This window comes from Phycodurus eques, chromosome 15 (assembly GCF_024500275.1).
Source record: "Phycodurus eques isolate BA_2022a chromosome 15, UOR_Pequ_1.1, whole genome shotgun sequence".
NCBI lineage: Eukaryota > Metazoa > Chordata > Actinopteri > Syngnathiformes > Syngnathidae > Phycodurus > Phycodurus eques.
Genome location: NC_084539.1, coordinates 16,898,075 through 16,918,639, shown reverse-complemented (window position 1 = coordinate 16,918,639; position 20,565 = coordinate 16,898,075). Strand labels below are relative to the sequence as shown.

At 41.7% G+C, this 20,565-nt stretch overlaps 2 protein-coding genes across 5 annotated transcripts; one reads left to right on the top strand and one right to left on the bottom strand.

The window, feature by feature from the left end:
• Nucleotides 1-770: 770 nt before the first annotated feature.
• nup54 (nucleoporin 54) lies at nucleotides 771-12,612 on the top strand. 2 transcript variants are annotated; one of them, XM_061698830.1, is made up of 15 exons: nucleotides 771-1,102; nucleotides 2,221-2,328; nucleotides 2,566-2,649; nucleotides 2,775-2,945; nucleotides 3,831-3,911; nucleotides 4,415-4,573; nucleotides 5,173-5,393; nucleotides 6,567-6,754; nucleotides 8,763-8,959; nucleotides 9,027-9,081; nucleotides 9,154-9,247; nucleotides 10,665-10,772; nucleotides 10,857-10,976; nucleotides 11,964-12,074; nucleotides 12,178-12,612. In XM_061698830.1, the coding sequence occupies exons 1-15, from the start codon at nucleotides 1,057-1,059 to the stop codon at nucleotides 12,304-12,306; spliced, it is 1,872 nt and encodes a 623-aa protein (XP_061554814.1). In that variant the 5' UTR covers nucleotides 771-1,056; the 3' UTR covers nucleotides 12,307-12,612. The 2 variants fall into 2 exon arrangements, with proteins under 2 accessions (XP_061554814.1, XP_061554815.1); XM_061698831.1 differs by lacking the exon at nucleotides 2,775-2,945 and having other exon boundaries at nucleotides 775-1,102.
• LOC133413905 (serine/threonine-protein phosphatase with EF-hands 2-like) lies at nucleotides 11,782-19,965 on the bottom strand. 3 transcript variants are annotated; one of them, XM_061698827.1, is made up of 19 exons: nucleotides 19,859-19,965; nucleotides 19,404-19,568; nucleotides 19,084-19,163; nucleotides 18,981-18,998; nucleotides 18,679-18,893; nucleotides 18,273-18,327; nucleotides 18,000-18,175; nucleotides 17,761-17,875; nucleotides 17,074-17,120; nucleotides 16,845-17,011; nucleotides 16,712-16,748; nucleotides 15,921-16,070; nucleotides 15,506-15,832; nucleotides 15,247-15,432; nucleotides 15,038-15,180; nucleotides 14,682-14,788; nucleotides 14,412-14,575; nucleotides 14,062-14,149; nucleotides 11,782-13,991 (listed from the first exon to the last, which is right to left on the bottom strand). In XM_061698827.1, the coding sequence occupies exons 5-19, from the start codon at nucleotides 18,745-18,747 to the stop codon at nucleotides 13,807-13,809; spliced, it is 2,016 nt and encodes a 671-aa protein (XP_061554811.1). In that variant the 5' UTR covers nucleotides 18,748-18,893; nucleotides 18,981-18,998; nucleotides 19,084-19,163; nucleotides 19,404-19,568; nucleotides 19,859-19,965; the 3' UTR covers nucleotides 11,782-13,806. The 3 variants fall into 3 exon arrangements, with proteins under 3 accessions (XP_061554811.1, XP_061554812.1, XP_061554813.1); XM_061698828.1 differs by lacking the exons at nucleotides 18,981-18,998; nucleotides 19,084-19,163; nucleotides 19,404-19,568; nucleotides 19,859-19,965 and having other exon boundaries at nucleotides 18,679-18,806; nucleotides 18,885-18,888; XM_061698829.1 differs by lacking the exons at nucleotides 18,981-18,998; nucleotides 19,084-19,163; nucleotides 19,404-19,568; nucleotides 19,859-19,965 and having other exon boundaries at nucleotides 18,000-18,208; nucleotides 18,679-18,713.
• Nucleotides 19,966-20,565: the final 600 nt, after the last annotated feature.

The following is a 20,565-nucleotide window of genomic DNA, read 5'->3' as shown; positions in this document are numbered from 1 at the left end:
TTTGCGCACAATGGCGTACGATTACGACAGGGGAACTGGGAGTAACCTTTTTTATTTATTTTTTTTGGGTTCTTTTTTTCCCCAAAATGTTATGCGAGCCAAATTTTTATTACGAGTGAGCTTCATATACGCCACTGCTCGAGTCAAGGGAAAACTGTAATGCCCTGGCATGTGGGCAAGGAGAGCCATAGTCACCGATGCATGTAAAAAAATAAAAAATAAATACAAGGACATATGCAATGAGCTGCTGTATGCCACAACTCACGCCAGACGCTCACATGCAAACTTTAACCGTTCAACTTCAATACAAGAATACATAATGTAATTTAACTTTATAGAGCCAGTTTATTTCATTGCACTCTTTTATTGTGTTTTATGATGTTTTTATACGACAGGGCAATTATTATTTATTAAACACGATTAACGAAAAATGTGGTGTTTTGGGGGCTCTGGGATGAAAAATTGAATTTCTTTATTTCCATGGGGAAACTTGATTAGGTAATACTGAATTGAGTTACAAACTTGGTCACAGAATCAATTACATATAAACTTGTAAGTCAAGGTGCCACTTATATAATTAATGTTTGAAAACTCTTGAAGAAATCTATGCATTTTGCCTTTTTACTACTAATCTATCTTTTTATTACTAATCTGTGCATTTTTGCCTTTTACTTTTATGACTAAATATCAATGTTCATGCATTACCTTTGTTGGGAGAGGCGACCTCCCCAATATGGCCGCGACGTAGGCACGACGATTAGCCAGGATGGCGTATTGGTCTTCTTTTATATCGATGTCCGGTGACGATCCCAAGGCGTCATTGTTTATACTGCTTTTCCGTAACCATTCGGTGACGTCAAATGTTTTTGATTATTTTTTTGGTGGGGTGGAGGGTTTATTAAGTAAACCCTAATGACTCCTGACCTTTTGAGAGTAAAATAAACGGATTTCAGTAGTACCAAGTTCACTCTTTAGATGGCGGTACGTCCTCTTGTGGACTGAGAAGCAGCACAACTGAAAGGAAGAGAAGAAGAATTAGGTACCAGACGGTTCACCATGGCGTTCAATTTTGGCAGCGGTGCGGCTTCCAATCCTGCAGCTAGTAAGAGCATTTTGCTTACGCATTTTAGTACGAGTTTATCAATGTCCACATTTTGTACGATAATTAGTACGAGTTTATCAGTGTCCTACCAGTATTCTAAAGCTTTGGTTTGACTCAGGAAAGCGAACGAAAGGTTAACCCTCATGACGAGATGCATTTTTCCCATAGCCGGCTAACTATAAATATCAAGTAAAGTCACAGACTCATTCCAGACAACCGTCTCAGTAATGGGATTTTTATATCATGTACTACATTATATAGTTCAACTTATTTTTTAAAAAAAAGGTATTTTTTAAACTACTCAGGCGCGCCGCAATGACGTAATTGCTGTCGCATGATAAACGTAGCGGAAGCCAGGTCAGCTTGTGGCTCATCCATAATAAATATTGAACACATCCATTATTGTTTCAAGATGAACGTAGTTTACAAAAGTGGAACAGGCAAAAGCACCTCAAGGCAGTCCGTGTTGTGATTTGGTCCTCTACTTAAATTAGTCCGTTTCTATGAACACGTATCAACACCATGCATCGAGGATGTACACAACCATGGATCAATGTCACATACATTATTACTGCATTCCGGAGTTAAAAATGTAAACACAAACAAACCACCTTCATGAGACTCATCAGTACTATTAACTAGTATAGTAGCCTATTTTCTTAGTGCAATGGATACAAAGGGTACAAATCTAAACAATAGATTGGTCATGTGTAACAATCAATTCAAATGGAACCGTCTTCCCAGAAAAGAAGAGCAAATGCAGAAAGGATCAGAAGATAAAGAGAAAAAGGTTATGCTACATGCAGTATCATGCTAGGGACTTGAGGGTTTATATTTAAAGCAGTACAATTTCCATTTGTTTTCAGAGTCTGTTTGTCAGAGTACTTGATTGAAAGAATGTGTTGTCTGACGTCACACTTCACACAAACATATGTCATTCACCTTTTGGCTTCTGCATAGAATAATAAATGGATGCCAACAAAATAGAGCATCTCAAACGTAGATTTAAAAAAAAAAAAAAAAATTGATGAATTAAACCTAAAAACACCAATAATCCAGTAGATGACGCCAAAGTAATACTTTTCTTGGTTTGACCACGCCTTTCTCTTTTTTTGAAGGCACAACTGGGTTTTCATTCGGTTCGTTTGGTGCGAAGACCACCGCATCAACAGCTTTTGGGTTTGGCACCCCTGCAACTACCACCACAGCCGCCTCTGGATTTGGCAGTAAGCCTTCTCTTTCTGTCCCTCTCTTTGCGGATGTGCATTATTACCCCTGTCTAGAAACTTATGAGAATAAAGTTGTAATAATCGTGAAGAAAAACAATGTGTAGAAGAAAGAGTCATTATTTTATTTTCTGTCAAAATTCCCCACACAAACACAAAAGTAGTTTCATATGGCTATATATATATATATATATATATATATATATATATGTGATCCGACGGCTTTTTGGGTCCTAGCTCTCACAGCTCCGAGTTTCGGCACGGCGACCACCACAGCTGCCGCACCAGCAACAGGATTTTCCTTTGGCTCCACCAGCACAGGTACGTTGCGACACCTGCTTTGGCCCATTATCTTCATTGTTTTGTCTATTTTATTAACTCTTGTCATTTTAACTCCCAACTATGTCGTTCTCTCCCTCTCGCTGCCCGCCTGTGCCGGCCTGCAGGATTTGGGGGGCTGGGAGCCGGAGGTACCGCGGCCGGTGGGTTTAGTTTTGGGGGGTTTGGCTTAAACGCCAACCCGGCGCCAACGGCGGTGGGCTTTAATGCAGGCTGCTTTGGCGCAGCATCCACCGCTGGCAATGCTTTCAATTTTGGCAATAGCCTGGCTAGCACAGGTAGATAAAACCTTGTGATTGATTTGAGTCGTTTAGAGCTCACAAACATCCGTGTGTCACGTTTTTGTGGTGTCGTGTGACGTCATGCATAAGGAGAAGACAACGTATGAAGCCGTCAGGGGCATAATTCATTCAGAATTACAGCTCACACTCATTACTCAAGCACCCTCACATGCATAGTACACACTACTCAGTAGGGGTTGAAACGATTAATGGACGAGTCGATTTTATTATTCCGTATTGATGTTTAAAGCTTGGTTGACTAATCGTTAATCACATGTTTTTGGGATCTTGTCTTCCAATCGGCCAATATTCAGAGGACTTTCGACTTGCCCGTCTGCTGCTGTCACCTTACTCTTAACATGCTGTGGAACAGCGAAATGTCTGGCCAACTCGGTGACACTATCTTCATATGCCATGAATTATATAGTCGTTAATTACAACAGTTAGTGAAATTGTATTTTTAGTCATTTCTTTTCATTAAATTCTATGCTTTCCGGCGAAATATGTCTTTATACAAAACTGGTCTGTGGTGTTAAAAAAAAAGGTTGCAGACCGATGTACTGTGCTGAAAAAATATCAATGACATCAATTAATTGACTTCGACTCAGCTTTCATCACATTATAGGTGACTATAAAAAATCTTTAGTCATTCAAGTTTTAGTGTATGTTAAGGTGTTTCAGTAGTGTGTGAGAAGTAATCCTGAATTATGTCCCTGACCTGACGGCCCCTTATAACGCAATGCACTCATCTACTTTGTTACACCAACCACTGTGATAAATGCTTTCTTATTGATGATCTAAATTCATATTTGTTGTTATTTTTGTTTGTTTCAGAACATACAACATATATATATATATATATATTTTTTGTTTTACCCTCAGGAACATTTGGTGGCTTTGGCACGACCACAGCTGCCGCGCCGGGTTCCACGTTTAGCATCGCATCCTCTTCCAACACTACAGGTAAGTCGGCAACATGCCCTCAGACTCCCGCTGATGGTCTTGGTCATGCCAATTTTTGCGCTTGTCTATGTGACGGTCCCGTCAGTTTCTCCACCAGTGGTAGAATTTGGTGTTCAAACAGAGTTCTCATGGAAAACTATGCCGCGAAATATATCATCATCATCCATGACAAGAGCAAATCGCACAAGACCTTGGCTCAGGAAGCATCTAAAGGATTAAAGTCAAGCGTTTTCATTGTAACATTTGTGGATACACAGCTACAAATGACCAATATAAACACACCTGCTAATGTTAGCTTAGCTTGGACACTGCAGTATTGTGCTCCACAGTCTCCATTTGACTGCTGCGAACTGGTTTCTTGCTGTTTCGAGTCTCTTCTTGGAGGAAATGCGGCAACATGTCAAAATGTAAATGAATGCGTTCAATGCGGCATGGTTTAAACAGTTTTGTTTTGAAGTGAAGGCCTGACTGGCACATCCGCTCTCTCCGTTCTGTTTTCTTAGGAGGCCTCTTTGGTACCACACAGAACAAAGGCTTTGGTTTCACTTCCGGCCTTGGTACTGGAACAGCCGCTGGCACCACCGGATTCGGTACTGGATTGGGAACCACCAGTCTGGGTGGGTTCGGTGGCTTTACTCTCCAGCCCCCTCAGCAGCAGCAGGGTAAGTGACACCCTTGGGTAAATGACCGCTTCACTTAAGTTTCGTTTTAAATCAAGTTAACAAAAAGCAAAGGATGATGGAGTACCTGGAAACAATCACAAGCACGGCAGAGCATGCAAACTCCACCCAGGAAGGCCGGCACTGAGAGTCAAACCTTGAACCTTATAACTGTGAGGCAGACCTGCTAACCACTTCATCACTGTGCTGTCGCAGCACCAAATAAATCAAAACAATAAACTTAGAAACCTCTTTGAATTTTCAGGTGTCCGTGTTCTGTTGGTCATGTGCTACTTGCTACACTCATTCATTAGTTATTATTTTAGTTGCTTCTGCTAGATCTGTTGGGTGAGGTCTCTGCCAAACGTGGGTTCTAATGCGAACTGACTGTAACATTTAAAAGCACAATAAAAATTCAATATAAATGACATGACATATACTAATGCAAATAGCATGTAGCTTAAAGCATAAGGGCGAATGACTAGCTCTTCGCAACGGATGAATAGTTTTACTTTAATCTTATGTTGATTAACTTATTTTTACACTTGTATGACTTGTATTACATATGAGTAAAGCACTAATCTGCTTTATTGTTTTATCAGGAGGCTTGTTTGGTCAGCCCGCCCAGCAGCAGGCTCAGCCCAATCAGCTGTACCAGCAAGTGACTGCTTTGTCGGCGCCCACCTTGCTGGGGGACGAGCGCGACTCCATTCTGGCCAAATGGAACCAGCTGCAGGCCTACTGGGGCACGGGCAAGGGCTACTTCAGCAACAACAACCACCCCGTAGACTTCAACCAAGAAAACCCCTTCTGCAGGTTCAAGGTAATGCCGAATTGGTCAAAATTAATACAAAATGTTTCCAGTAAACATCAGCTAGTCATGGGGCATAGGGTCCGAGCCCTGCTGTGAATAGTGAAAAACCACGAGTAATTGACGCCCCCCTAAAAATGTTTACCCCAAACTATGATCCCAAAACACTTTAATACATTATACATTATGCAGTTTACAGTTTACCTTGGGGAATGGGTTCCAGACCAACCTGGAAATGCAATAGGTTAAGATCCACGATATAGATCAATGGTTTTTAACCTTGTTGGAGTACTGAACCCCTTAAACTTAATGCGCCCATTCACCGACCCCTTCCTCATGGGAAAACCTTTTCTTTTAACTCAATCTATATCAACAATAACAATATAATGTATATATTCAATATATATTTGATCCGTGCAGAAAATCATTGTGTTCAAAAAACAAAACAAGAATTATACACACATACAACACAAACTTAACTCATTGAATAGTTATTACAAATGAATGACTTTTGCTGTTGCCTTATCGAGACAAGTTCAGAAAAGCGCAACTTCACCTTGACAAGTGCCGCTCTCATATTTTATTGATTTCTTTAATCTTTCATTATCCTGGTAAGGCAAAAAAAGTAATAATCACTGTTACCGTCGTTGATCTGTTTGATATCATATGCTGATTCTGTTGCTTTGATATTTTTTGCAACAGTCAGTTCCTTTCCTTTCCTTCCTTTACATCTATCAGCCTCGAAAAGGATTGCTCGCAAAGATACGATAACTATCTCAACTGCTTTCTTAGTAACGAGGTGTGTGTGTCTGTGTCTGTCTGTCTGTCTGTCTGTCTGTCTTGACCTCCGCTGAACCCGAGACTGACCTAACGAATCCTTGGGGTTCAATCAAACCCAGGTTCAGAACCACTGATATAGAGAGACCGTATAAAAATGTATACTTTTTTATAGTTGTACCCCTTCCACACACTTCAAACATAAAGTTATTAAAACACAGTTTTCAAATGCATTATAAAACATTTTTGAACCCAAAATAACCCTAATCAATTCAATAAACTGTGGATTTCCTTTTGCAGATGTGAGGGAATTACAGATAGATGCAGTTTCTCCACAGAAAAAAATACATTTGGGTGACTTTTTGAATCGCGAATAAATGGCAGTTGGCCGTATATTGTGCTCACCAGGCTGTGGGCTACAGCTGCGTGCCGATCAGTAAGGACGAGGACGGCCTAGTAGTCTTGGTGCTCAACAAGAAGGAGGCGGACGTGCGAGTGCAGCAGCAGCCACTTGTGGAGTCACTGCACAAGGTTCTGGGAAGCAACCAGACGTTGAGCGTCAACGTGGATGGCGTCAAGTCGCTTCCTAACGACCAGTACGTCTCACACGTACACACACTGGATTTAGCATTGAGTGCTAAATGAACGTTTGAACCTTTTTGTATTGGACTGATCTCGTGAGGTTTTCACATATTGTATTGTATATACTTATGTATAAATGTTAATATTCATATTTTTTATATGATATTGTGTGATTTAAAAATGCTTGAAACACTTTTAGTTTACATGTAAATCGATTTTATTAAAATAAAATTATTAGACAACTAATACTAATCTGACTAGTACATGTATAATTCAATCAAATTAAATATATAGAAAGCAAAGCACTGTGATATGGGCTTAAAATGTAATTTAAAAAAAATATATATTTTTAAAAAAATACGTTATACTATAATACTGCTCATTGAGGGATAAATACAATTCCAATGAAGTTGGGACATTCTGTTAAACATAAATAAAAACAATACAATGATTTGCAAATCATGTTCAACCTATAATTTATTGACTACACTACAAAGACAATATATTTAATGTTAAAAATGATAAACTTTATTGTTTTTAGAAAAAAAATTAACTTTGAATTTTATGGTTGCAACACGTTCCAAAAAAGCTGGGGACAGGTGGCAAAAAAGACTGAGAAAGTTGAGGAATGGTCATGAAACAGCTGTTTGGAACATCCCACAGGTGAACACGCTAATTGGGAACAGGTGGGTGCCATGATTGGGTATTAAAGGAGCTTTCCTGAATTGCTCAGTCATTCACAAGCAAAGATGGGGTGAGGTTCACCTCTTTGTGAACAAGTGCTTTGAGAAAATAGTCGAAGAGTTTAAGGACAATGTTCCTCAATGTACAATTGCAACGAATTTAGGGATTTCATCATCTACGGACCATAATGTCATCAAAAGGTTCAGAGAATCTGGACAAATCACTGCATGTAAGCGGCAAGGCCGAAAACCAACATTGAATGCCCGTGACCTTCGATCCCTCAGGCGGCACTGCATCAAAAACTGACGTGTAAAGGATATCACCACATGGGGTCAGGAACACTTCAGTTAACCAATGTCAGTAAATACAGTCCGGCGCTACATCCGTAAGTGCAACTTGAAACTCTACTATGCTTTTTTAATGCTAAAAGGTACATACAGGTTTTGGAGAAACATACGCTGCCATCCAAGCAATGTTTTTTTTTTCATGGATGCCCCTGCTTATTTCAGCAAGACAATCCCAAACCACATTCTGTAAGTGTTACAACAGCATAGCTTCGTAGTAAAAGAGTGCAGGTACCCAGACTGGCCTGCCTCCAGTCCAGACGTGTCTCCCATTGAAAATGTGTGCCGCATTATGAAGCGTAAAATACGACAACGGAGACCCAGGACTGTTGAACAGCTGTAGATGTACATCAAGAATGGGAAAGAATTCCACCTACAAAGCTTCAACCATTAGTGTCCTCAGTTTCCAAACGTTTATTGAATGTTGTTAAAAGAAAAGGTGATGTAACACAGTGGTAAACATGACCCTGTTCCAGCTTTTTGGGAATGTGTTGTTCTAAGTTAATGATTATTTGCTAAAAACAATAAAGTTTATCAGTTTGAACATTAAATATCTTGTCTTTGTAGTGTATTCAATTAAATATAGGTTGAACATGATTTGCAAATCATTGTATTCTGTTTTTATTTGTTTAACACTACGTCCCAACTTCATTGGAATTGGGGTTGTAAAGCAATCATACAGTTTTCATTCACGTGTAGAATATACAGTTTTTAAAACTTATGACTGATTCATTCCATGATATTAAGGCTGCTAAATATTTTGAAGTATAAACATTGCAATATAGTTGAAAAAATTTTTGATAGTAAAAATTTTCATTTTTTTTTTTTAAACACCAGTTAGTTAATTAACAAGTACAATGTATCGCAGCCAAATCTTATTAGATCATTCTGTAATTGTTGAGCTTAGGTAGGCTATTAATAGGGAGGTAGCTTAAATGAGGGAAAGTTAGGTGGATGGAGAAGGAAATATTGCTTCATTTTGTTCCGCTCTCAGGACGGAGGTGATCATTTATGTGGTGGAGCGCTCCCCTAACGGCACGTCAAAGCGCATACCCGCCTCCACGCTCTTCACGTACCTGGAGCAGGTCAACATCAAGGTGCAGCTCACGCAGCTGGGCGTGGCCATGTCGGTCACGCGGACCGAGCTCTCACCAGCGCAGCTCAAACAGCTTCTCCAGAACGCCCCAGCAGGTGAGCGCGCGGCCCCTTTCTCATCGGTTTGTTCTGCAATGACTTAAAGATACTTTGTCCCCACCAGGGGTGGACCCCATCATCTGGGAGCAGGCCAAGGTGGACAACCCTGACCCAGAGAAGTGAGTATGTTTGCTTTTGTTTGTACTCATTTACAACCCGCAGTGATAAACCTCCGCCTGGTTTGTGCCTAGGTTGATCCCAGTGCCCATGGTGGGCTTTAAAGAGCTGCTTCGACGACTTCAGATCCAGGAACAGATGACCAAACAGCATCAGACGAGAGTAGACGTGAGTAAACACCATTGATGTATAAACTACCGATACAAAATACAACAAACATAAATCCAAACATGGTTTTGTGCATGCTCGATGATCAATAAACTGGCTTACAGTTTTGTGGTGCCTTGACTTATGAGTTCAGTTTGTTCCGTGACCAAGCTCATAACTCAGTTTACACACACCTCATCCATCCATCAATTTTCTTTACCGCTTATCCTCACTAGGGTCGCGGGCTGCTGGAGCCTATCCTAGCTATCGCCGGGCGGGAGGCGGGGTACACCCTGAACCGGTCTCCAGCCAATCGCAGGGCACATAAAAACAAACAACCATTCGCACTCACATTCACTCCTACGGGCAATTTAGAGTCTTAAATAAACCTACCGCGCATGTTTTTGGGATGTGGGAGGAAACCGGAGTGCCCGGGGAAAACCCACCCAGGCACAGGGGAGAACATGCAAACTCCACACAGGCGGGGCCGGGATTTGAACCCCTGTCCCCAGAACTGTGAGGCAGATGTGCTAACCAGTCGTCCACCGTGCCAGCTACACACATCAAATAAATGAAATGAATTGAAATGCTGTTAACCTGTTATCGCCATTATTTTAATAAAGGAAAAATTGCACTATCCAGTATAAAAAAAACAATAAAAGAAAATGTAAAGAAATAAACTGGTTTAAAAAAAACCTGTAATTAATAGGGATGCACCAATACAACTTTTTTCAGACACAGTACAAGTACTTTCATTGCTTACCGATCCAAAGTACTGATACTTGATAATGCCATTGCGTCTTGCAACTTGCAAATGTTTTATTTTGATCTAATATTGTTCAAAAACACAAACATTTCACAAGTTTTAGTCGAGTATGACACCTTTTGAAGTTACTACTACTATTCCTGACCCTTTAACATCCAACTGGCACCCATTTCACTGAAATGTAGTCTGTAATACAAATCATTTCAGTTATGTGGTGCCTCAGTCTGAACACTAGAGATTCAGTCGGTAAAAGGAATGCATATATAAGAGACAAAGAAGAAATAAGAGACGAAGAAGAACACAGCGTCTGATGGGTACAAGTAGGAATGGATGCCATGTTACCACTGTGTGTTAACTTCAAAATAAAGTGAGTCAAAAGAAAAGACTGCTTCTTGAGAATACCACAAGTTAAAACTGTGGTAGTACAACTCAAGTGATACTTTATCACACCATCGCTAAGAAAAATGAGTCTTCTAGTTTTCTGTGTAAAGAAGAATGTGTGTCACAAAAAAAAAAAAAGCAATAAAATTGGTTATTTTATTTACGGTACTGTTCTGCTGGTCCCACTACTGGTTTCACATGAGGTCCTCTCTGTGCTGCGCCTCTATATTTCACAAGCGCTTGTTCCACTATGTCATTATGGGCGAACTGATGAACCTGCGGACTTTGCAGATCGTCTCCAACGACATCAGCGAGCTCCAGAAGAACCAGGCGACCACCGTGGCCAAGATCGCCCAATACAAGAGGAAGCTGATGGACCTCTCACACCGCGTGCTGCAGGTATATTCCGCTGCAGCTGTCCTGTCCGACATCTCTTTTCTCTTTCCCTGCTCTTGTCATGATCCCTCCATTCTTTGTTCACAGGTGCTGATCAAACAGGAGATCCAGAGGAAAAGTGGGTACGCCATCCAGGTGGATGAGGAGCACCTCAGGGTGCAGCTGGACACCATTCAGTCGGAACTCAATGCCCCCACGCAGTTCAAGGTGAGTGTACTGCTACACTTCACCTGTTTGACTTTTTAATAGCAGCAGACGAACAAATAAATCGTGTATCTGGCTCATAACTAGGGCTGCAACTAACGATAATTTTACTAAATGATTGATCTGGTTTTTATTTTTTACAATTTTTTTATTACCGTATTTTTCGTTCTATAAGTCGCAGTTTCTTTTTCATAGTTAGGCCGGGGTTGCGATTTATACTCCGGAGCAATTTATATGTGGAATTATTAACACTTTATTGTATAATTTCATGTTATTTTTACACTGACAACCGCAAGAGGGCGTTCTAGGCCTGTGTATCTGTACCTGCTACTTCTGTACCTCTGAAAATTGATAATTTCAACATTAGCGGTAATTTATAAAAACAACTGAGAAGGACTGAACAAAAATGGCATCAAAAAGAAAATCATATTCTGCAGATTACAAGCTGCAAGTAGTGAAATATGCAGCCGAAAACGGTAATCGAGCAGCAGAAAGCCAGTTTGGAGTGAGCGAGAAACTTGTAAGGGACTGGCAAAAAGCAGAGGTTACTCTTACTGAAATGAAGAAAACAAACAAACAAAAAAAGCTAATCGCGGGCTGATGGATGAAGAGCACAGCTTCACGGCAACCGGGAGAATGCGCCAGGCAACTTTCCTGGAAGTTATTGGATGGATCGACAAAGCATGGGCTTCAGTGACAACCGAAACCCTCCTACAATGGTCAACAACATATTTATTGTATACGATTTTTATTTTTATTTTTTAGATGATTTAGAAAAATGTTGATGTGCTGAATGCAAATATCACATTGGTTTTGGCCATGTTTTTATTTTTATTTTTACATTTTTGTATATACATATACAGTACATACACATGTACCACTAATATGCAGGAGATTTCTAGACTGTCTCATGGGACAAATGAGGTGTCAATTTGTGTGGCAAATATTTTATTTTAAGTTTCGACATGGTTTTAATGTTTCCCGCCTTAGGGTCGCTTGAATGAGCTGATGTCCCAAATCCGCATGCAGAACCACTTTGGCGCCGTGCGATCGGAGGAGCGCTACAGTGTTGACGCGGACCTCCTCCGAGAAATCCGACAAGTAATTGTTTCACTAAAGAAGTGTTTTCGACCACCATTTTAAGACTGAGCAATGGAGTAGGATTAAAGGTTAATGAAACGTGTTTGCATACCTTCTCATTTAGCACCTAAAGCAGCAGCAGGATGGTTTGAGTCACCTAATCAGCGTCATTAAAGATGACTTGGAAGACATCAAACTCATCGAGCACGGCCTGAGCGACAGCGGACACGTACGAGGCGGCATCCTGAGTTGAGATGACTGACAGGCCCGCACACACCCAACACGCTCACAATCTCAATATCCAACCTCTGATGCATGTTTGTCAGCATGATGCTTCAATTAGGGAACAGTGTCTCAATGTATTTGCCAGTGACTGACTAATCTGTACTTTCTGGACTGATAATAGAAAGCTTACAGGTGCAAAATAATATCCCTTGCCCTTCATGTCAAATCAGATTATTGATATGAGGCTTCCAACACATTTGTACATACATCTTTGTATTGCTTTTATATGCCGCTAGAATGTTATTAAAATGTAATTTCAACTGGAACCATGAAACCCGCAGTGGCGCTACATCTTTATTAGTAGTGTATACGGTCCTGTGCGATGCTGCTGGACGTCTCACACCTGTCGTGTTTACCTCTTCAGGTGAGCTTTTTCCAACATCTTATCAAAGCGGGGCTTGGCTTGATAGGATTCACGTCGCGCGCGGATTGGCATCCCTGTGCAGATGAACGACAAATGGCAGCAGAGTCGATTAAGCTTGCACAGGGATTATTTATTCACGCGGGGATGACACTTTCTAAAGCTCTGTTTTGTACTCTGGATTCTCAGGAGTCCATTTTGTCTGTTGCTATTTCGTGAAATGTTACTCATTGTCCATGAAGACTGTACAGTGGTACCTTGACTTAAATTGTCAACAAGTTCTTCGAGTTACAAGCTGTTGCTTGATCGATTCTTTTGCTTTGTGTTGCGAGCCAAAATTTGAGTGACTAGTGTGCTTTAGCAAAGCTGGCTCGAGTGAAATTAATCAAAAAAGGAGCAGCACAAGGGATGCTGTAAAAGATTAATTGCATTTGAGATCATTTCAATGGGGGATATTAATTTGAAATATGAGTAAATTGAGTTACGAGCTTGGTCACTGAGAAAATTAAACGTGTAAGTCAAGGCACCACTGTGGTCGGAATACAGTCCACAACATTAGGAATACATAGTGAGCTTTTTAAAATTGTTTAATTGTTATTGTATTCTCTGTTGTGTCTTGCATACACGAACATAGAAAACAGTCCAGTGGATCCTCAGTTTACGACGTAATGCCAATCATGCAGGTCGGAACACCCTTCAGTCTATCACTAACCTAAGCTAATACAGTAGTAAAGCTAGAATGACTGTAAATTGTTTGGATGAAACAAACCCTCCGGCCCTAAATATTAATCAAATGAAAGGTGAGCCGGTAACAGCTTGCATATTCTCACGCCATGCGCAAACTAGTTCAATGCGTGCCTTTCGTAACCTCAAAAGGCTTGTGTGTTGAGACCACCATAAACAAAAAAAACCCTGTGTAATAACAATGTACGATATTCATATGCACATGACTAGAAAGCAAATCAGAGTGGACGCAGTTTAACAAACTCCAAGTTAAAAACGAGGGGGAAAAAACGGTCCAGACTGTAAGGTTTACATCAGCGTCCCTACCCAAAAGTTTTCATGTACCCTCAGCTAAAACCTTTTACGGTGAGGCCACCACAGCGTCTACTTGTGTGCCGAGATGCCCACTAAGCGGAATGCCTCCATGAATTCGTTGATATCGATGACCCCGTCCTTGTTGAAGTCGATGCTCTGAGCCAAGTCCGCTACGGTTTTGTCGCTGATCTCCATCTTGAGGTGAGAGCTCAACAGTTTCCAAGTTTGACGGAATTCCTCCAGTGAGATTAGACCTGGAAGGAGAGTGAAACGAGGTTATTTGAAGAAATTAAATAGGGTTATGGTTTACAGGGTCTCACGGACCTGAGTGATCTGTGTCTATAATCCGGAAGATGGTTTCAAGATTGGAGTGGTTCTTGTACATGATCTCTAGGATGCTGGTGTCTGAGATCTGTCAGGAAGATAACGAAATCCTTCGATTGCGTGTTTACAAAACGACCTTCAAAATATGAAAAGCTATTTAAGAAGGACCACAGGTTTAATTCCCCTCAGCCAGAAAAGGCACTCACTGCTCAAATGCCCTGGAGCAAGGCACCTAACTCACTCAATACCCCGTATGCCAATGGGGTTTGCTTGTTGCTTTTGTACCAAGCATGACAAGTGACCAAAAAAAAAAAAAATGGTTTTAATCTTAATGAATGTTCAAGTGGCACCTCTAGGTGAGGCTCTGTGAGGGAGAGCTCCCTGATCCACTGCCGGTATTCCACCTTGCCGTGCTGGGTACTGCTGACAAGCTGAGGGCGGAGGACCCTCCAGGGTAGACCCAGCTTCAGAATGCTCTCTGTGGCACTGGCCCAGTCCCTCGTGGAGATCAACCCTGGTGACACGGCACAGCTGTTATGGAACAATGCTACCACAAGGTGGTGTTGAACTAGCACATCGTTGCATGTAAGATAGTGAAACTTCCCTTTCCAACTTGGTACCTGTGCTGTTTGGATCAAACTCCTGGAAGGCACTGATGAGATCTGACTTGTGGACAAACACTTGTTGCCGCAGCGCTTGCAAGGCCGACCTCTCTGTCCAGCCAACACTGACAAGATATTATTATTAAAGGACGGAGGGGTGGTGAATGAGCCAAGACCTCAACGCCAAAGTAAAGTTAACTTCCCGCTGGGGATAAATAGATGTTTGGTTTGGATCTAACTGAGGTTTCTTGGTCATTGGCAAAGGTCTATACAACAACGGGTGCCTATTTCGCCTTTGGTTTCTGTGAGAGCAGACACAGCCTTGGTGCAAGCTATCACCACAATATTTCCTGAAGAAGTGTGGTCCACGATACCTTTGTCGCAGGGTGAGATCTATGCATGTGCTGCTGGCTTGATACTGAACCAGGTGAGGGTTCAGATTGGGGCCCATCCTGATGTAGGCTCCTCTGTTACTGCCCACTTCGTAGTAGTTGGAAGCTGAGAATATGGTCAGTACCTGCATGGAGAAGATCTGTGGTCAATCTTAAATTTATTGTCGACCTTCTCCCCGTGCCACACTCACCCGACGATTGTGGCAGAATTCATAGCCGTCCTGTTTGCACTCGTGTGAACGGATGAGGAGCTGCAGGTTGTGACGTCCGAGAACATTCTCCGTGACATCTGGACCCCAATAGCAGCCGCCGCCTCGCAACTTATTAGGTATGCAGCCATTCTGGGGCATCGGGTCGCTCCACAGCATGTCCACTATCTGGTTTATAAAGTTTTTCTGGAAGGCAACCCACCAAATGAGTGCATGTACCATAAGTAGCATTTGTTCTTACTTGTTTCCACTCGTGGTCATCAGTTCCAGTGTCCCCAGGGTCTTGGCCAGAGTCGGACATCTTCATATCTCCATATGACTGGTCAAAACCTGCCTCTTTGCGCCTCTTCCTCAGCTCCTTTTCCACTGACCAGTAGAGTCGGTCGCTCACGGGCGGGTTTTGGAGCGAGCGACGTGGGAAATCGTGCCTTCCGGCTGGAGTCGGGCTCTGGTTCGGCAGCGAGCGAACTCGACGTCGACTTTCCACCAGACCGTCAGAGTCCGCCATCTTACTGTTGGTACTGGTGGTGTGAAGGCTTTGCATGGGAGGCTTCAGGGTCGAGACATACTGGCCAAAAATACGTTAGTTTAGATCAGCACCTGCAATTTCTGAAATAATAATTTCCGATACGTTTGATATTGTTGGCCAGTCTTACTTTGTGTCTGTCCAGTCTGGCTATTACATTAAGGTCTGTGGATTCAGAGATGCCTCCATGCACAATGAGCACTTTGTGATCCACCATGGTTGCCAGAGGCAACGAGCTGAAGATCTTCTGGAGGAGCTTTAGGATCTTTTTGCCATGCACCTGCAACCAAGTCCTTAATGTAGGCATCAGACTACAGTGCTCCCTTAAATGCTGCTGCTGCTTTTTTACAGGAAAAGAAGTGAGTCGAGGTTGTTTCTCTGTTTTGTCAAGCGTCTAGATCTTTGGCTTTTTGGTTCGGCTATGCACTCGAGATGATGCCAAACCTACCAGGGTGATTTTTACTTTTTCAGGGCCTGGAGGAGCATGGGACAAGGACAAACCTGTTTAAATTTGGAACAAGAAATGCTTCATTTTTCATTGACCTTGTTCTCCTTGGCCAGTCTGGCTGGTGTAAATCATGTTATGCATTCATCTTTTTACCCTCAAAGGCCCTCTTCCACAGAGTCCACACAACCCCTTCTTTAATACAGCTCCTCACTTGATAAAAATTCCTAACCTTGACTTGTAATGGAGTATTTCCACTAGTCGGCAGATTTAATGTTGCATGTTGAGATGAAAGCAACATAATCTCAAGACCTAAAACATGAGGTTTTTTTACTTCTCCCTACTCCCTTTGAACATGTAAACTGTGCTGAATGAAGATATCTATTGATGTTCTTTTCCTTTCTTTTAAATTGGCTTATGTTATTATGAATGACTTTGATTCATTTCCATTGGAAATATAAACATATCAAACATACCCGGTATTTTCCCACAACTTCTTTGGTGAATCCATACCTCGAAGAGCACAAACAAAAGAGTGCTAGTGAGTGAGTTTAGTGCCTTTGACTGAAATGTGAATTTAGCAAAAAGATCTTGACGTTGCCATTGTACCTCAGGTTAACTATGTGGTCCTCATGGTTGCCCCTATTCAGATGGATGTTGTTGGGGTAGACCAGCAGGAACCCAAACAGGATGAGCAGGATCTCTAATGAGTTCTTGCCTCGATCCACAAAATCTCCGTTGAACACGTATGGTTTCTCGGACGAAGGCAATCCATTCTGGAGACATGCGAGATGTTTGTCAGACAATGTACAATTGACTGGTTGATGTATGCAAGTACCTTGTAGAATATCAGTAGTAGATCTTCAAGGTGTCCATGTAAATCACCTGTGAATGCAAACATAATGCCTCAGTGTTCTTGCAGCTTTTATTGTACATAATTAGGGGCCGAACACCACGGCGTGCGAGGTCCCTCTCAGAATTGCTGTTTATTCTTCTGACAATTTAATCGGCTTTTTGTAGGCATAAGAAAGATGCTAAACAAAGAGGCATCCTGTTTCCAGGTCGAGTAGTTGTATTTGATTAATCATTACCAGCCTTCCCAATTAACATGGGTATTTGACTTCAAAAGCCGTCAATGGCAGTGAACGCGTTAAGAGTTGAAGCAGGGCATGGTTTCAGCTCATCCAGACTACACGTCCAAAGCGTTTGAGAGCGCAGACAGTAACTTGATTTTTCACGATCCTGAAGCTTCATTTGACATACTTGTCAATTGACATTTTTTTACTTTTCAAATTTGACAGCGTTGTTTACGACAGTCTTCTCTGTGTTATGTCAAATTTACAAGACCGATTTTAACTGCCCTTTGTTAGATCGTTCTCAAGTGACAAGATAAGGTACTAAGACACTGCTGCTAACAAACTAAGGGATGGACAAGCTCAAATGTACCATTGCATTCACTTTTCGCTTTTGTTTTGCCCTTGGGAAGGCCACTCACATTGTCGTTGTGAGGCTTGGCGCTACTCACCGCATATGGTTATCTCTCTGGTATGGCAGAAGGAGACATGGTTGATATTCGGGAGAATTTGGAGCAGTCTCCAAGTCTCCCCAAGAAGCTGCAGAACGTAGCAAGCATGGAGCTTCTACTGGTGGAGAAAATTCAGTCAAACCATCACATCTGTGGCCTTTTTTAAAAAATTTTTTTTTTAATATTTCCGATGTGTGTCTTTTTGACCACTTTGTGTTGTCATTGCTTCATGTGCCTACTTGTCTATGCTTGAAGGCCTCCACCAGCTCAGACACGCCGCAGAATGTCATGGGAAAGGTTAGCCGGGGGCCTGTGTAGCTGTCAGGCACCTCAACACTCCTGCAGCAATTGTATCGCTCCCATTCCGTATCGCGGCAGATGTCGTTCTCACGGAAGATGTGCGATATTAGCTTTCCTGAATCAAAGGTTCAACAGATGGGAGGCGGATCTGCGTTGTAAGAGAAAGTTACGTTTGCGCGAGATAAGCTGACCGTAATCGTCTGTAGACTTACGCTCGCTGCTGGCTGGGGTGAAGTGGTCCATCAAGAAGCCAAAGAAATTGTAAAGCTGCAAAGATGAAAGACAATGTGGCGGAATATAACCACAACCGTGTGTGCTTTCACACATCTGAGAAGGCATCCTGCAGTCACTTAATAAGGTGAATGATGCGTAAAATAGTTGTGAGACAGCGACGATTGCTTTCAACATAACAGAACGGGAGAAGTGGTGGTCAGGTGGTAAACATCCCCCAGTCCTGTATTTTCTATCACCTTTCACGGTATTAGTGCTTGTGTACATAAGGAAGTGTTTGCTGTGAGTCGTTTGGAATATTAATTCACTGTGTAATTTTGTTGGGATTATGATGGCGGTTTGGGCTGCATACAAAATGGCTTCCCATAAGATTTGTTCTGATCTCACCTTGGTCTGGTCTTGCTCGTCGGCGTACTCGATGGACTGGAAGATGTTCCACGTGCATCTGCGTCTCATCTCCAGCCGGGCAACGTACTGACGATACCAGCGTTGGATCAACACAGCCGCTCTGATAGCTCCAATTCAAAAACATCCAAAGTTTTGAAAGTGATGAGCCGAGGCGGTCGTATTCATTATTTGCTCGAAAAACTCACCCGTCGCAGCTTCACCGCGCGTGGAAAGTTGAGTAAAATGTTAGATGAAACACTTTTAGTCTAACAATGGTTGTGATGGAATGAAATGACATTTACCTGGAACGGAAATGCTCACTACAAAAGATGGAAATAACACGAATGAATGTGATTATTTTTGAAAACTTGATGATGGAAAAATAGAAGAAAAAGTGAATGTCACCTCTGTCGCATTGCTTGGGGTGTGGTTTCCCCATGCCACATCCCATGATCCTTTGCACTTTTCTCTGTCCCAAGATAATACTAGATTGTTTTGTAGTTGGGAGAGGAGTTCAGAGCATTTATAGATTGTTGAAAATTGAAAACATTTAAAATTATATAATTGATGGTCAATTTACGAAATGCCCATTCCTAGTGTTCGACGATTGGGCGCTATTTTTAGCCTTTGAGCCGAACCACTGTAATTGACATTCATTTAACCATGTTTTGAGTTCTAAAATGACACAATTCCCAATTTAGTGAAAAGACTTGAGTCGATTTTACCTGGCTAAGACAGATCAGTCTGAATTCTCGGCACTTTCTCACAGCAACATTTTGTCCATGAAATCTTCCATCTTCTCAGCCCAGCTGCAACTGGATTCCTCCCCTTCCCGTGTAACCGCGCAGTTATCGCCAGCGCAAATAGCATTGCCAAGTGTCTCACGTTTGCTTCAAGGAAAAAAAAGATGCAAGTGGATTAGGATTAAAATTCGCTGTGTGCACCGGATGAAGGCTCCGATAAAGGCCAGCAGCTGTTATTGTGATAACACCGTTACTATGACAACAAGTGACACCATTTTTTTTTTTTTTTTTTTATAGATTCACACAAACTCCTAACCTTTATTAAAACAAGGCACATATTTTATATTAGACAAATCTCACACACCAGCAAACAAAAATTCCTTGTACGTTTTTCAAGATTATTCTGATTCTGATTATGGAATATACCGTATACGTACCCGGGTCACGTCATTAGGTATGCCCGCACAAGAGCTGTATATAAAAAAAGAAAAAAATGTGACCTTACAAAAATGTTTTCAACTATCAAATCTTGTATTATAATTCAATTGTGCACATGTTCCTTCATGTATCCACTGAGGCGCTTAGACCAAAGCAGGCATGTGAACTCATTTCCCAGCCAGGCATCCCGCGTTAGTAACAACATTATTGACGTCACATTATTAAAATGACTCCCTTTTTTTGGTGCGTGTTGAAATGCGCTTTATATTGTAAGGTGATGAAATATTTGGACACGAGTTACATCCTCCACATTTGCTCCTGATTTGGGATGCACGACGTGGAAGTAGTATGAGATCATCTGTCCTTCAAAGACTCGATTGTTGGTTAGTATTTTCCAGTGATCTCAAATGTGTGGATCTACAGTATCTGTTTGTGCTTGTATTCATGTTATTGTGAGGTCACCCTATTTGTGATTCGTTACTCACAAATTCACCTAGTCGCAGATTTTTATTTATTTATTATTACTTTATTTTTTTAAAGAACCTTTTTGTGGTCTTTCTGAAACACCCTAAAATGCTGCAAAGTAGCGCCAAAGCCCTGTCTAATAGAAAAGTAGTGCTTTGGCACCATCTTATGACATCTTGGGGCCAAGGAACTATGTTGAAGTAAAGGGAGGATCTTCAGGGCTTCTGGCCTGTCTAATAGA

Bases quoted from the DNA above. Each gene is read 5' to 3' on its own strand.
- nup54 (XM_061698830.1), top strand. From the start codon at position 1,057: ATGGCGTTCAATTTTGGCAGCGGTGCGGCTTCCAATCCTGCAGCTA. The intron at 10,977-11,963 runs GTGAGTGTACTG...TTCCCGCCTTAG, and splicing joins ATGCCCCCACGCAGTTCAAG to GGTCGCTTGAATGAGCTGAT. The intron at 12,075-12,177 runs GTAATTGTTTCA...CTTCTCATTTAG, and splicing joins TCCTCCGAGAAATCCGACAA to CACCTAAAGCAGCAGCAGGA.
- LOC133413905 (XM_061698827.1), bottom strand. From the start codon at position 18,747: ATGAGACGCAGATGCACGTGGAACATCTTCCAGTCCATCGAGTACGCC. The intron at 17,121-17,760 runs GTGAGTAGCGCC...TTGCATTCACAG, and splicing joins CAGAGAGATAACCATATGCG to GTGATTTACATGGACACCTT. The intron at 15,181-15,246 runs GTGAGTGTGGCA...TTCTCCATGCAG, and splicing joins AATTCTGCCACAATCGTCGG to GTACTGACCATATTCTCAGC.